Raw genomic sequence first — 15372 nt, 5'->3', positions numbered from 1 at the left:
GTGATCATGTATTTCAAAAAATTTGCTTATCATAAAAAATGCAGTCAGATCTGTGAGGGTGAAATTTCTTTATTCTCCAACCAATCCTTCTAATTTGTTAACAAAGTATTCTATTTTAATAACTCACCTAATATAAAAGAGTATGTTTAAAAACTTTACCAAGTTTTGCAATCTATTCTTAAAATTTATTTGCATTACCTGTTGATTCCATTATATAATTACTGTGGTCTCATTTGCTGTCTGCCTTTAAAATCCTGTAATTGCAAGGATCTCTAAACTTTCTTGGAAAATTTTGAACAGCCCTTAATGTATAGTACATAATGTATAATGTATAATACATGGACATTTTTAACCACTTGATGTTCTTTCTTATAACTTAAAATAAGTGGCTAATGATGAAAAATGTGAATTTATGAAGAAATAATTAGAATACTTTATTAATTTTGTTTTATTGTTTACATTGTAAATCTGTTTTAAAAGATAGGAATAGGGACATAATTTTGTGGAATATGAATTTAACATTTATATATGAAGGAAGGTAACAGAGAAACTATTGTCAAGGCATTATTTTAACCAGGCAAGAGTATTAGTAGTAAATGTGTTTTGAGAGATGTTTCCATATTCTTACCTTGTCTAAGTAGGTAATATATTTGTATACTTAGCATTTATGTGACAAGAATTAAATTTCAAAACACAGATTTTCTCCTAGGAATGGAGTTACAAAGCACTTGTTCTAAATTTCCACTTTTAAAAATGTTTGCTTTTCTGTAGTGCTAATATTATTTTGTTAGCTATTTTACATTGAAAGAAGTGTATATAATTATTCATAATCCTAACTTGATGCAGATTTTTTCTAAACTCATTAATATTAATGAAAGCTGGTAAGGTACAATATTTCTTGAGCTAGAATCCTTCTCTTTCCCCCCAGCTACCTTGTGTTTGTCAAGGTCTATATTCTGCCTGCCCTTCAAATTCATATCTTTATGAATACAAATAAGTTTCCATATTTCAGAACCATGTCAGGGTGATAAAAGGTTTTAAAGGCTGAAAAAAAGGGTAAAGATTATTATGAAGTACTACATTTGTCATCATGATTGCAGAATAAGTCATTAACTGGAAGACAAGTGCATTTGATTAGCGACATAGTTCATGATGATTTCCATTAGGAAGAAGAAGCTCTGTCTGAGGTGAACTCATTTAGACCAAAGAACAGGGAATATGAGTGCAGCATAAATAAAGTATTAATAGATTTCTTAATGGACTCAAAAGGGCCAACATAAAAAGAAACTAGAATGTTCCAACAACAAACAGATTACTGTTCTGGGAATAGCCTTGCAAAATTCTGAGGTGTTAAATTTTTTTGGTTTCCAAATATTAAAATGACTTTATAAACTTTGTCAGCTATTGGGAATCAAATTCATTAACTGACTGAGAAGAAACTAGGAAAAGCTCAAACAAATGTAACAGCACCTTTGTTTGTGAGATGTTGAAAGGGTGAATGGCATCGCTTGTATCATATCTTGTGAGGCTATAGTTTATAGCATAAGATAAGATAATAACATAAGGGGGGGTTTAATATAGCTTTTTAATCTTGTGGTGGATTTAATAAATAAATATATGTGCTGCTAATTGTATTAATGAATAATTATAAAATAATTTGGATATTCTTAAAATGTTTAAAATTGTTTTCATAGGCAAAAAATAGCACAAAACAATTTTTAAATTTTTACATTTTCTCTGATATATGGCCTTATACATTTAGTAGATTATGTGGTTTTGCTCAATAAATGAATACTTTGATACATCAAAACTTGAACTATTAGTTGAACAAAGCATTGCTTTTTCATGACTCCTCTGAAACTAAAAACTCTAATTCTTGTTTGAAACATATTGAGGAACATTCTAAATAACCTAATAGAATGCTTTCAAGTGTTCTTGATTTGTGACTTATAAAAGTGAAGGAAGATCTTTTATTCTCAAAAATAATTGTGAATTAAAATCTAAATGAGTCAAAAATTTTAGACTCCAGCCTTTCTATTGATTCAGAAATTTAATCATTATTTTTAAAAGTAAGAGTATACATATATAAAAATAATTTATTTAGATTATACAAAGTCTATCCATAAGCTATACAGCTGTGTAATGTGTAATAGAGACATTTGTTGAAGAAGATACAAGATGCAAGAAGCATTGTACATAGCAAAATGATGTTTCAGTCTCCTTCAAAGCAGGTATCTTGGGACCTCACACCATTCTCCAAATCACCATCTGCTGCCCTATCCTATTTTCCTGAATGTCATCCTGGTGTGAAATCTCTTTCCTTTCAAAGATGATTTTGGTTTTGGAAAAACCAGAAGTTGCAGGGTGCCAAATCTGGGCTGAAGTGGGACTGAGTCACCTGGGTGATTTGATGTTTTACAAAAACAGTCTGTAAGAGATGTGATGTGTGAGTGGGTGCATGGTAGTGATGAAGTCTACTGCCCCTACTGACTAGTATGGTGAAGTTGTCATTGTTTACACATGCACATTCTAGTTCACTCTCTTTGGCTACCAGGTTACACTGATGTTGTGCAAACTGTTCTTATTATATTAATAGTGCCTGGACTTTTTCTGGAGAGACTTCTTATTGAATTTTGGAAGAAAGTTTAATCAAGTAGATTTTTTTCACCAAAATTTACTAATATTAATATCTCTGAGATGCTTAATAATTCATTTACCACATTGCATGATATGCAGCAAATTTTCTGAAACAAAATATTTGAATATTTTATAAATTAGAATCATAAACTATCTTGGAAGGATTGGGTCTGAATACCCTATCTGATACCTAAATCCCAATAACAATTGTTTTTAGTTGTTTTTAAATATTTGAAGGGATGGACCTCTCAAAGTAGACCATTCCATTTATGAATATTTCTTGTTTCCTTTCAAAATTTTTTTAAATTTAAATTACATTCGAATCCATGAGAAGCTCATGACCATTTGTCTTTTTTCTTTCTTTTCCAGCCAAATGAAACAAATATAAGTGTCCTTAACAGGCCAGATACTCAAATATTTAAAGATGGTTTCATATTTCCAATTATTACTCACTTTTGAGTCCCAAACTCACTTCAGTTTATCTTAAAGAATTTCGTTTCCTGTCACAATATATATATATTTATATGAAATCTTCTAGATTGTATATGGCTGTCTTGATTATTTTAATTATTATTTATATAAATAAAATTTCCTTAGGAGTAAATATAAACTTTAAAAAATAAATGAAACTAGTATAAAATACTTTTATAGTATCCTAAAGCCAAATAAGGATAATGAAATACTTATCTAAATTACTTTGAAGTTGTTTTTACCCAATGAAACTAATTCATATGATATCCACCTTCTGAGCCATGTTGGGTTTTGTGTGGGTGGTTGTATGTGTCGGTTTACTATATCATTAGATACAAGCAAATACTTTGTTGCATGTGGCCATAGCCTTTTGGATGAGAGGGAGACCAAGTGCATTCTGATAAAAACTAAATTGAAATTGTAGAGGATAGCCAGTGAACTTGGGAAGGAGCATTATTCTCCTGACCCTCTGATACGAGCTATTTTCCCCAAACGAACGTTCCCTTGTTGAATTCTAGAGTATTCCTCCTCTGTCTCCTGACCTTTCTCCCCCCCTTAATTTTATTTGTAAAATTATTTGAGCAATGAGCTGCCTGTGTGTGGGTGAATTAATTCTCTTCTAAGAAACTGAAAATGTTCAGAGTTAGACGACATGTAAAATTAGTGAAACATAGATGTTATATTAATAAACACAAGTCTTTCTTCAGGATAATACCTTTGGGTTTACAATAGGGATGTGGTGATATCTGTACCCTGGCGTCCCTCCTCTCGGTATTGACAGACTTCTGTCTCCTCTTCAGCCTGCGATCAGCTGTCCCTCGGGGTGGCTGCCATCTTCGGGCCTTCGCACAGCTCGTCGGCCAACGCCGTGCAGTCCATCTGCAATGCCCTGGGGGTTCCGCACATCCAGACCCGCTGGAAGCACCAGGTGTCCGACAACAAGGACTCCTTCTACGTCAGTCTCTACCCGGACTTCTCTTCGCTCAGCCGAGCCATTTTGGACTTGGTGCAGTTCTTCAAGTGGAAGACCGTCACAGTTGTGTATGATGACAGCACTGGTAAGAAACGTCGGTGGCCTTTGGGGCTGTGCCTTATATGTCCGTAACTTTTCTGAAACTAACTCGAGGTCCTTACTGTATTCTTGTATTTTCTTAAGTTGAAGAATGGAAAGACATGTGGCATCAAATGTATACACTCATTTCACACATCCAAATATATATATATATGTACATATATATATATACACACACACATATACTTTATATTTCTGAAAAAGCGCTCTTTTCCTGGGAAGGATTAGTTAGTATAAACTGTAATTTTGCATGAAAGATAGAGGAAATGTGAAATGTAATATTGAAATATTTATTCCAAGAATATTTTTGCTAGGTTCAAGATAATTATTACATTTAAATTCTCATGATTGGCTCAGGGAAATTTATCATTAAATTCAGAATTTTGCCTTTACATGTTCTCTAGGTTTCCATACAAATAATATTTATGAATAGTAATGATTTTCATCTCTATAACACATCAAATTTAGAAAAAGTTTATTTTCCTCAAATTTCAAACAATAGAATATCCATTGAAATATTTAGAGTGTTTGGAAATGTTTATGTGTAGACACATTTTAAAAACTTTAAAAACACAGCTTACTAAGTGGTATTTATGGTGTCTTTAAAATACATTTTGGCTGGCTACAGGTTGTCTGTGCTTTCTTGTTTTAATGTATGCTTTTATAAATTAAAAATTTCTTGTTTTAATGTATGCTTTTTTAATACATGAGGGATTCTCTTGCAGTATGCATTAAAAACAAGTCTACTAGATAAATTCAAGAAAGTAAACAGTAAAAATAAAATATTTCTTTTTCTAGTAGCTACATTGTTGGAGAAAGTGCCCACTGTTTTGGTTATTGTGTAGTGATAAGGAATTTCATGGTAAGATATTTATCAGTGATCTAAATAGTGCTCTTAAAAAATAATAATAAAATAAAAGAAATAATAATAATGAAAAACAATAATAAAAATAAAAAAATAAAATGCAAATTCTGCAGGATAGCAAAAAAAAAGAATTTTAAAATATTTTACTCAAAGACCTTTCACTGTATCTTGATGTTTACATCAAAATTAAAATCCATTTGAATTTAAAATTTCCCAAAGTATGCCAATTACAAATTTGTTAATGCATTCAGTATTTAGAAATATGCAGAAATTAGTCCATTTGACAATAAAGTTTACCATCTGCAAAATGACAGGCATTCTCCCAAGAGAACAGGGAACAAGGAGTTACAGGGTTGGAAAAACAATACAAAGAATTTCAAAAAACATTTAAATTGGGATGAGAAAGAGTGAGTCTCAAGACACATTAATAATAAAGTGAAGTGAAATGTTTAAAAATAACTTTAACTTTCTGTGTGAATGGGTTTTCTGGTGTGTATAATATGATGGTCCAGGGCATCCTAAGTTACAGATTGATCCACATGTACTTATAGACAGTCATGTACAGAAATATGTAAATACAAATGCATATGCATTGTGAATCCATGGGCTATTTACTTTTCTGTTTTCTCTGATATTATTCGGGTGAAGGTTGCCCAAGTACACACACACACACACACACACACACATACACACACACACACAGATGTGTATTATTCCTTATTATCTTAAAACTACTCACAGTAGAAAGAAAGTTGGTAAATGTCCGAAATGTGTATGCTTATACAGTTATCTCTAGACATCCCCAGGGAATGGGTTCCAGGACCAACCACAGACACCAAAACTTGTGGGCACTTACGTTCCTTATATAAAATGGTGTAACCTTTGCGTATAACCTAAGCACACCTTCCTGTATGTATTACATCATCTTTAGATTACTTACAGTATCTAGTACAATGTAAACACTATGTCAACAGTTGTTATACTATATTTTTTAAGGAATAATGACAAGAAAAAAAGCTGTATATGTTCAGTCCAGATACAACCATCCTAGGACCAAGTACACAGTGCACAGTGTGAACCACAATGTAACCTTTTCTTTGGGTCCACAGTTGGTTGCATTCTGGGATGCTGGACCAGTGGATACAGAGGGCTGACTGTAGCACCTTTCTTCACTATTTTGTGTGTGTGTGTGTGTGTGTGTGTGTGTGTGTGTGTGACAGTTTTATTTCATGCATGCAGTTCCTGAGTCATTGAATAAAGAAATAATGGGATTTGTGGGTGAGGTCATATCAGAATTTGGTAAAATTTCATAGGTAATTGATTTTTAATAATATAAGCATAATACTGATATAAATGTAAGTGGAGAAATACATATAGTTAGTACATTAGATGTGCATACTTCTAATGGAGGCTTGACTGCACATTAAGTTTATTAAAATATTTTAATTCATTATTAAAAACACTTTGTCACTCATCTTACTTTGAAGGTGGCATAGATACTTGGAGATTCTAAAGGTCCTTGATTATTTAAATATTCTAAGAATCGCTACAGAATTATTTATAGAATAGGTATAACTTTAAAGTTCTCTGAGGAAAAAAGCTTATAATTGTTCCATTTTATGCAATATTGAATTCAAAATGCATTTATTAAGCACCTACTCCATTCCAGGGACAGTTACTGGTGTGTGCATATGCAGTGAAAGAAGCAAAGTCTTGGGCTTTGCTGGGTTTCTAGTACTCATTTAGGGACACGTGATTGTTCTTGTTTTTAACGTTATTAGTAATGATCTGATTGAATTTGTCCCTAGCCACTTGTAGTCCCTTTTAATTGAAAGTACTTTTGAGAACTGGGCTTTTCTTGATTTTTTTAAATAGGATAAAATTGACTCTAAGAGAGAGAGAAGATTCTCTTTGAAATGTATTCGTAAGCATATAGAAGTATATTTTGTTTGTATTTTTGGATATGTTTAAAAGTCTTAAGGTAGAATTTTTTTTGAGTTTTGAGTTTTATTTGCAACAGGCTTATCCAAAATCAAGCATTCAAAATGACACTGCAAAAATGGGTCTATACAGTTTTTTAAAAAAATATTTTATTATTGTTTGATTACAGTTGTCTGTATGTATCCCCCCGCCCCAACCCAAGCCATCCCCGCCTCCCTCCCCTGATTCTGACACCACCTTGGTGTTGTCCATGTGTCCTTCATCGCTGTTCCTGAAAACCCTTCCCCCTTCCCCCCATTATCACTCCAGCCTCCCCCATGGTTACTGTCAGATTGCTCTTAATTTCAAGGTAGAATTTTAATGATGGCATTTAACAGAGAGTATTTAAACTTTGGAGTGCACAACGTGACCACCGTATTTAATCATGCGGGAGGAAATCTGATTATAGCAAGGACTGTGAACTGAAACAGGAAAAAATCTACCTCATATCCAACAAGATAAGCATTACCGACTTTGTTATGGACTGAATGTATCTGCAATATACTGTAGGACACTCTGTGCCATTTTATTTATGTTCCCTTTTTCCTTTCCAGATTCATCTATTATGCATGCTATCCCTCCCATTTATATTCATTTCTGTTTTGTTGTGTTGTCCAGTTTGATACATGATGATTATACTTCTATCCAGTGTTTGTTCCCACCCCCAAAACAGATGGGATGATAGATGGAATATAGTGCTGCAGTAGGAGAAATTCTTAGAATGATGTTAACAGGCGCTGTTTATTTTTTATGATAATTAGCATTTGTTGTTGTCATGGATGAATGCTTCGAAACGCCCTGGAAGTTTGTCACAGATCTGAATGGTGTCCAAAGATGATGGAAAAGAATTGGCTTCAGAAACAAAGCTGTGTTTCTGTCAGTCACTTTGGCGCATATGATTCATTTTAAATATGAACTAAAAATAAGTTGGATAGCTGTCAGCTTGTAAGCATTTCCAGGATAAGTTGTGAATATTTGCTTTAAAACCCTGTGTTTCATCTTTGTTTATAGATCAGCAGTCCATTATCAAAGAAGTCTGGACTAGTAAACAAGTCTGGGAATCTGTTCTCAGTTTTGCTCCTAAATGACTCGTACAACTTTGGGGGGAAAAAAGAAGGGGGTGGAATTTCCTACAGAAAGGAGTTATAATACCATAGGCATTGAGTAGCTACTATTACATAAACTATTTCACTTAGCCTTCAAGGGAATTTTATGAGTCTTAAAGAAAATGTTTTTTTTTAAATATGTTATTTATCTTTAAAGGGGAAGGGAAGGAAAGAGGAAGAGAAATATCAATGTATGGTTGCCTCTCATGAGTCCCCTGCTGGGAACTGGCCTCCAACCCAGGAATGTGCCCTGACTGGGAATCAAACCACGATCCTCTGGTTTGCAGGCCCGAGCTCAATCCACTGAGCTATGCCAGCCAGGGCAAGAAAATGGGTTTTATACTGCCATCCCTGCTTGCTTCAGTGACTGGCTGTTCTGCTCACCAGTAGCTTAAGACAGAAACCTGAATATCTTTCTTGTTCCTTCCTTTCTTTGTCCCCACAGTCAAGCTCTAACAGTTGTCAGTTTGCCAGCTCTGTGATGTCTAAAATCTGTCCATTTCTTTCCTCCTCACTACAACTTCCTAGGTCATCATCTCTCATCTGGATTATCACTAACAGCCTTTTTACTCGTCTTCCTACTTCAAGCCTGCATCCACTTACTAATTCAGTCTCTGCACTGCTGTTCGAGTAATTTATTAAAAATGCCATTCTGGGCCCTGGCTGGCGTAGCTCAGAGGATTGAGCGTGGGCTTGCGAACCAGGCGATCGCGGTTTGATTCCCAGTCAGGGCACATACGTGGGTTGCAGGCCGGTTCCTTGCAGGCTAACTACCAGCAGGGGAAGCACAAAAGGCAACCATACATTGATGTTTCTCTCCCTTTCTACTTCCCCTCTAAAAATAAATAAATAAATAAAATCTTAAAAAAAAAATGCCATTCTGGCCCTGAGTGCTGTGGCTCAGTGGGTCAGGCATTGTNGGGCCCTGGCTGGCGTAGCTCAGAGGATTGAGCGCGGGCTTGCGAACCAGGCGATCGCGGTTTGATTCCCAGTCAGGGCACATACCTGGGTTGCAGGCCGGTTCCTTGCAGGCTAACTACCAGCAGGGGGCGCACAAAAGGCAACCATACATTGATGTTTCTCTCCCTTTCTACTTCCCCTCTAAAAATAAATAAATAAATAAAATCTTAAAAAAAAAATGCCATTCTGGCCCTGAGTGCTGTGGCTCAGTGGGTCAGGCATTGTCCTGTAAACCATTCCTGGTCTGGGCACATACCTGAGTTGTGGGCCAGGCCCCCAGCTGGAGCATGCGGTAGACAACTGATTGATGTTTCTCGCTCTCTCCTTCTCCCTCTCTTCCCTTCTTGCTAAAAATAAATAAATACAATATTTAAAAATGCAATTCAGATTCATTGTTCTATTAATAGTTTTTCATTGCTCTAAGGATAAAGTAAACTTTTTAAAAAGGCCATAAAACCTGCCATAATCTAGTCCCTCTACTTCTACAATGACATTTGAATCTAAATCCCATGCTTATGTCTTTCCAATTGAGCCATTAAACTTCTTTAAGTTTCTGAAAATACTATTTTGTCTGCCTGGAAAGCTCTCCCACTGGCCCCGACTTCTCCTACTTGCTAAGTGGACATACAAGTGCAAGTGTGCACTTGCACATACTCATACATGCTCACACACATCTTCTTGGCTTAGATGTCACAAGGAAAGCTGCCCTTACCCCAGCTCTCAAGCCTGAAGCAGGAGTCCCCCAGCATACCCTCCTAGCACTGTAGTACTCACATGAGCCTCCCATCCAGAGCATGCACCACCTTACGAATGTTTGCTTTGGCTATATTTTCTATCAGATCAAATACATATCTCAGTAGAATGGACACTAAAGCTGCTCACTATGCTGTCCCTATCTCCTAGATGTTGCCTGGCTCACAAAAGTATAATCAATGCATGGTTGCCTCTCGTGAGTCCCCTGCTGGGAACTGGCCCACAACCCAGGCACGTGCCCCCACTGGGAATCGAACCATGATCACGTGGTTCGCAGGCCTGCACTCAATCCACTGAGCTACACCAGCCAGGGTCCAAATTTTTATAAGAAAGCTAGAGTAGCTGGGGCTTATATCTATAATTAAACTGTAATTAAACATGTATTGACTCATTTGTTTATTTAAAAAATTATCAAGACTCTTCTGTATACCAACAGCTATGTTAGCCACAAAGGATAGTTTTGCAAATAAAACTTTGGCCATTTCTCTGTAGGCTCAGGGTAGAGTGATGGGGGAAAGGATGAAAAGGAGTGAGCGGGACCCTGTTACAGTGTGGCAAGTACAGATAGGGTTGAGAAAACCATATCATGGCAGCTTAGGAGAAGAAGGTTTTAAAGCTGCCTAGGGAAGGCAGACAGTTTTGAAGAAAGTGATGTTATTGTGAAGTCATCATGAGGTTACAAGTAGGAATACTTTGACTAGAGGAGGTGGGCCAGAGGGTGGGGAAGGTGAAGACAGGAGGATGCCTGAGGGAGCCAGCCTGTCAGGGAACTACAAGCATTTCATTATGACCCAGCATCAGAAAGAACAAAGATGAGGAATGATGAGGGAGAATTTATAAAAGGCCAAGATAGGAGAAATCACAGAAGGCTCTCTACTAGCTACTCTGCCTTTCCTCCTCCCCGAAAACTCCCTGGAATCTCTATGGTTACAGGATCAGTCATATCTGTGCGACATGACCCTACTTTCCAAACCATCATTGGGTGCCTCAGGGATGGGCATGTCCCATTTAGTTTCTTTGCTAAGAAGTCAGGAAAGGACAGAGAGAGGGGGGCACCAGATGGCCTGGACCCTGGGTGTCCAACCTTTTGGCATCTCGGCCACACTGGCAAAAGAAGAGTTCTCTTGGACCACACATTAAATACATTGCAACATGTAATCACAAAAAAATCTCATAATGTTTTAAGTAAATTTATGCTTTTGTGTTGGGCTGCATTCATAGTCACCCTGGGCCACAGGTGGCCTGTGGCCCACAGGCTGGACCCCCCTGGTGTGGACTATCATGTTTGCTATGGTCTTTGATGTCAGAACATTCATTCTGGATTGAAATTCTGGCTGTGTTGTGTTATTTTCAGCAAGTTTCTTCACTTTAGAAACCTAAGTTGACACATCTGTAAACTGAAGATAACATATTTCAGGGACTGTAGTCATGCCTAGTGAAATGTGTAATATGCTTCATAGAACCCACGTAGTAGAAGCTTAAAACTCATAATACAGATGCTATGGGCTATGTGCCATTTATTCCTTATCCTTTAAGAAGAAGAATTTGTTACTGACTCCACATTTTTTTTAATATGATATAATTCAGATGGAAAGGGTTGAGGTCGTTTGCCCAAGCTCACATAGCCAATAAATGGTAGATACAGGTTTTGACCTTAGGCAGTCAACTTCAGAAACTATCTTGTTAAATATTTGTGAAATATGTTAGTTATGTTTTTATTTGATTCATTCTGTTCTCCTTGTTTTAAAAAAGAGACACACAGGCAGAATTATTTCTGGCAAAAGGTCGCTGACTATAGTGTGAAGAATGTGTTGGAGCTACTGAGATGTTATGGGGGAATAGGAAAAAAACAAAAAAAAATTCTGAATTAGTCAAGTCTAAAAAATAATAACAGTTGCACATAGGGAGGTTTTCATGAAGTGGTGTTGGGGTAGATAATTCTAGAAAAATTTAGGAAAAACAGATTATAGGATTTAGTAAGTAAATGGGGGGAGGAGGAGATGGAGGCAAGAGAATATAAGAATGACCTTTATTTTTCTGGTATGAGCTACTAATCACTGGCACATTTACCTAAAAGGGGAAGACAATAAAATGAGATTGGGGAGAAGCTTCCAACACATTAAGTTTGAAGATGCTTTGAAGTTTTCCCTTTTAATCATTCAGTGGTGTTAGAGGTATTAGTACTTCTTGAAAAATAGGAATTAGTAGGTATAGTATACTTCCATTGGTATTTTTTCATCTACATTTGGGCTTCTTTTTGTCATATGAGGAAGTGAAGAAAATTGACTACAAAAACAGGATAATGGTACAAGGAAGTTCAGAGTCCTGTTAGTGAGTAAGCAGCCACGGAGGTGAATATAGACATGAAAATAAGTTAGGACAGAGAATGTAAGTTTTTTAAATTAAGGTATATAATATTTAACAAATAAAGCTTGATTAATTTCTATTATATAAATATAAAATAGGACAGGGACTTTATCCTAAGCAAAAACAGAAATGTTTTCTTTACTAAGTTTATTAACTTGGATGGAGTATATTTAATAGACTGTGTTCTAGAGCAGATACATCTGTGTGTACATTTTGAGTTAACATAATGAAATGTAAAGTTAATTAATAGTAAAACTGTATTTTCTTTTACCTTGGGCCTATATTTAAATAAGAAAAAATAAAATAATTAGAGTAAGTCAATATAAAATGTATATTTCTGTAAGACACTAATTTTTAGTAATACAACAATTTTTGTAATGCAAAATGGATAACTAAACAGTTTTGATTTTATTTTAGGGAGTGAGGTAATTGGGATCTAAGGTGATTGTATGTTGTACGTTCTAACTACAAAGCATTAAGCTCTCTAATTACAAGTGCAAATATAATTACAATTATGAGCTCAACCTATTATCTGGGTATAGTTGGACTAGTGTTTCCATAAACTAGATATTGCTTGAATATAGTTTCTTTATTTCTCTTTAAGCAGTTATAAAGATTATTTGAAATATTATTACTTGGATTCTTAGTACATGAAAGTGAGTATTTTTAAATACTCATAGAATTAATTCTTTCTCTAAGTTTTAAAATCTTTAAATATATGCCAACACTACAAAGCAAAAATAAAATTTCTAACCTACAGCAAGCACACAATTCATATTACTGCCTCTAGTGAAATTAGTGCATTTGTAGGTCTAAGCAAAAACCAAGGGTGGATTTGATACCAGACCTCAATCATTAGTAATATTTGTCTTGGAAAAGAAAAATATCATAAAGTGAGAATAATTTCCCAGTGAAGGCCAGTTTTCCTAAATTCAAATCTGTAACATATTGGCATGAGCCTCTTGGGGGCCATTTTTCTTGTAGCCTTTTCCTGTTTCTGTCTTTCCCCCTCTCTGAGCAGCGCAGGGGGAGGCTGAGTACTTATCTCCCTGGTGCATATGACAGTTTTGACTATTTTACTTCTTTTGAAAAAAAAAAAAAAAGAAAGCTCTCCTATTTTGGCTTCTGTGCCATCTTTCTCTCTTTATTACCTCCTCCTTTTCCACCATTTATTCCCATTCTTATACTCTTGAACTCTTTATTCTTTTCCTGGTGCTTCAAAGCTGATGTTCAAGGTTTTAGTCTTCTTATTTTCTACTTGTTCGCCTCGCTGTTTATGGGGAATGAGGTGAACAAGTTGACTCGGGTTTCTACTTGTTTAGTAGAAACTAAACCACGCCTTCCTCTGCCTGTGCATTCATTTGCTACTTAATGATGGGGATACATTTTCAGAAGTGTGTTGTTACATGATTTTATCATTATGTGAACATCATAGAGTGCACTTAAACAAACCTAGATGCGATAGCCTGTTACACACATAGGCTGTATGGTATGCCACTGTCGTATATGCAGTCTTCATTGATCGGAACATTGTTATACAGTGCATGACAGTATGGTGCAGACTCACTGACCTACAACTTTGGTTCTTTCTACTGAGCTCCATACTCACAGATCTAGCCACTTAGCATGGATGTCTCCCAGGCACGTCTAACCCAACATGATAAAAACTGGTCTCATTATCTGTACCCCAAAACTTGCTTTTTTTCCTGGATTTACCTTTTTATCCTGTTACCCAGCCAGATCCTATTTATCATTCTAGATTTGTCTTTCCCTCATCCCTTATTTCCAATTGACCACCGAATACATCTCATTGTATTGCACACCTTTTAAATTTAGCTCCACCCTCTATCCCTGCTCTCTGTTTTAGTTAACATCCTTATTTATCATTTACCTCCTGACATGTTCTGCTCACTGCTCTATTTAAGCTCATGTATGTGATGCAGACAAAATGGTCTTTTTAAAAATGACAGTGTGGTCATGTCAGTTCCAGGCCTAAAGCTGATTGGTGGATCCTCTATTTTTAGAGGAAAGAGAACTAATTTCTCAACATGACACATGCAGCATCCATTATTGGCATTCTCATGCCTCTCCAATTTTATTTCCCTGATATTTCTTTTATCAATATGCTACAACTTTTCTTACATAATTGTAGTTCTCCCTTTTCAATCGTGCTCTGTCTGTTGCGGCAGTCTCTTGCTGTGCAGAAATTGTTCTCTCTGCCTGATATGCCCTTACCCTTTGGTGATTCACCACCTTCAGGATGCACCCTCAAATATTCTTACAAAGAATAAATGTGAAGTAATCTTCTCTGACTCCTACTCATGGGAGTTGATAATTCTATTCTTTGTGTGTATGATGCAAGAGTTAATTTAGTTGGTAAAATAATTCATCATGAGTTCTGTAGTGAAGTTAATTTTCATCATACTCACCTAACTTTTATTTTTTAAACTTTTATTTATGTATTTGCTTTTGGAGAGGGAAAGGGAGGGAGAAATAGAGGGAGAGAAAAATCAATGTGTGGTTGCCTCTTGCACACTCCCTACTGGGGACCTGGCCTGCAACCCAGGCATGTGCCTTAGACTGGGAATGGAACCAGCAACCCTTTGGTTTTCTGGCCAGCACTCAATCCACTGAGTCACTCCAGCCAGGCCTCACCTAACTTATTTAGCAAGGGTGATGTTTTTCTAAGCATAAGATGTCCAATTATTTTATAATTAATTCAACTATTTGCTTGTTTTTTAAAAATGTATTCCTCTTTTTTAGTCCACAAATAATTATCAAACATTTTCTACATATCAGCATTGTTCCAGTTACTGGAGATATAAGAGTGAACAAAACAGACAAACATTCTTTGCCTGGTGAAATTTGTATTCTACTTTGGGTGATACAAAAGTAAACATATTGTTTAGTATCAAATGTGGTAAGTGTTATGGATAGAAGTAAAGACATTTAGGGAGTACAACTTAATATTGCAATATTAAGTTGAGGTGTCAGAAGTGACTTTACTTACAAGGTAACATCTGAGCCAAGACTTGAATGAGCTGAGGAAATATGCCATGGGAATATCTGAAGGAAAAGTTTTACAGGAAAAGCAAGTAAAAAGAAGTTAACTAGGGGAGAAAGAATAAAGAATTTCAAGGAAGGGAATTCATTTCTTTGTT

The 15372-nt window shown here is 35.8% G+C and overlaps 1 protein-coding gene across 1 annotated transcript in view; it reads left to right on the top strand.

Moving 5' to 3' along the window:
• GRIK2 (glutamate ionotropic receptor kainate type subunit 2) overlaps positions 1-15372 on the top strand; it is a 589700-nt gene that overhangs the window by 233683 nt on the left and 340645 nt on the right. Inside the window, exon 4 of the mRNA XM_037059704.1 lies at positions 3909-4166. Within this exon, the coding sequence (XP_036915599.1) occupies positions 3909-4166 (258 nt within the window). The remainder of the gene's footprint in view (positions 1-3908; positions 4167-15372) is intronic.

This window comes from Sturnira hondurensis, unplaced genomic scaffold (genome assembly GCF_014824575.4).
Source record: "Sturnira hondurensis isolate 20B ecotype Veracruz unplaced genomic scaffold, ASM1482457v3 Scaffold0011291, whole genome shotgun sequence".
NCBI classification, from domain to species: domain Eukaryota; kingdom Metazoa; phylum Chordata; class Mammalia; order Chiroptera; family Phyllostomidae; genus Sturnira; species Sturnira hondurensis.
The sequence above is the reverse complement of the archived record's forward strand: the minus strand, read 5'-3'. Positions and strand labels throughout refer to the sequence as shown.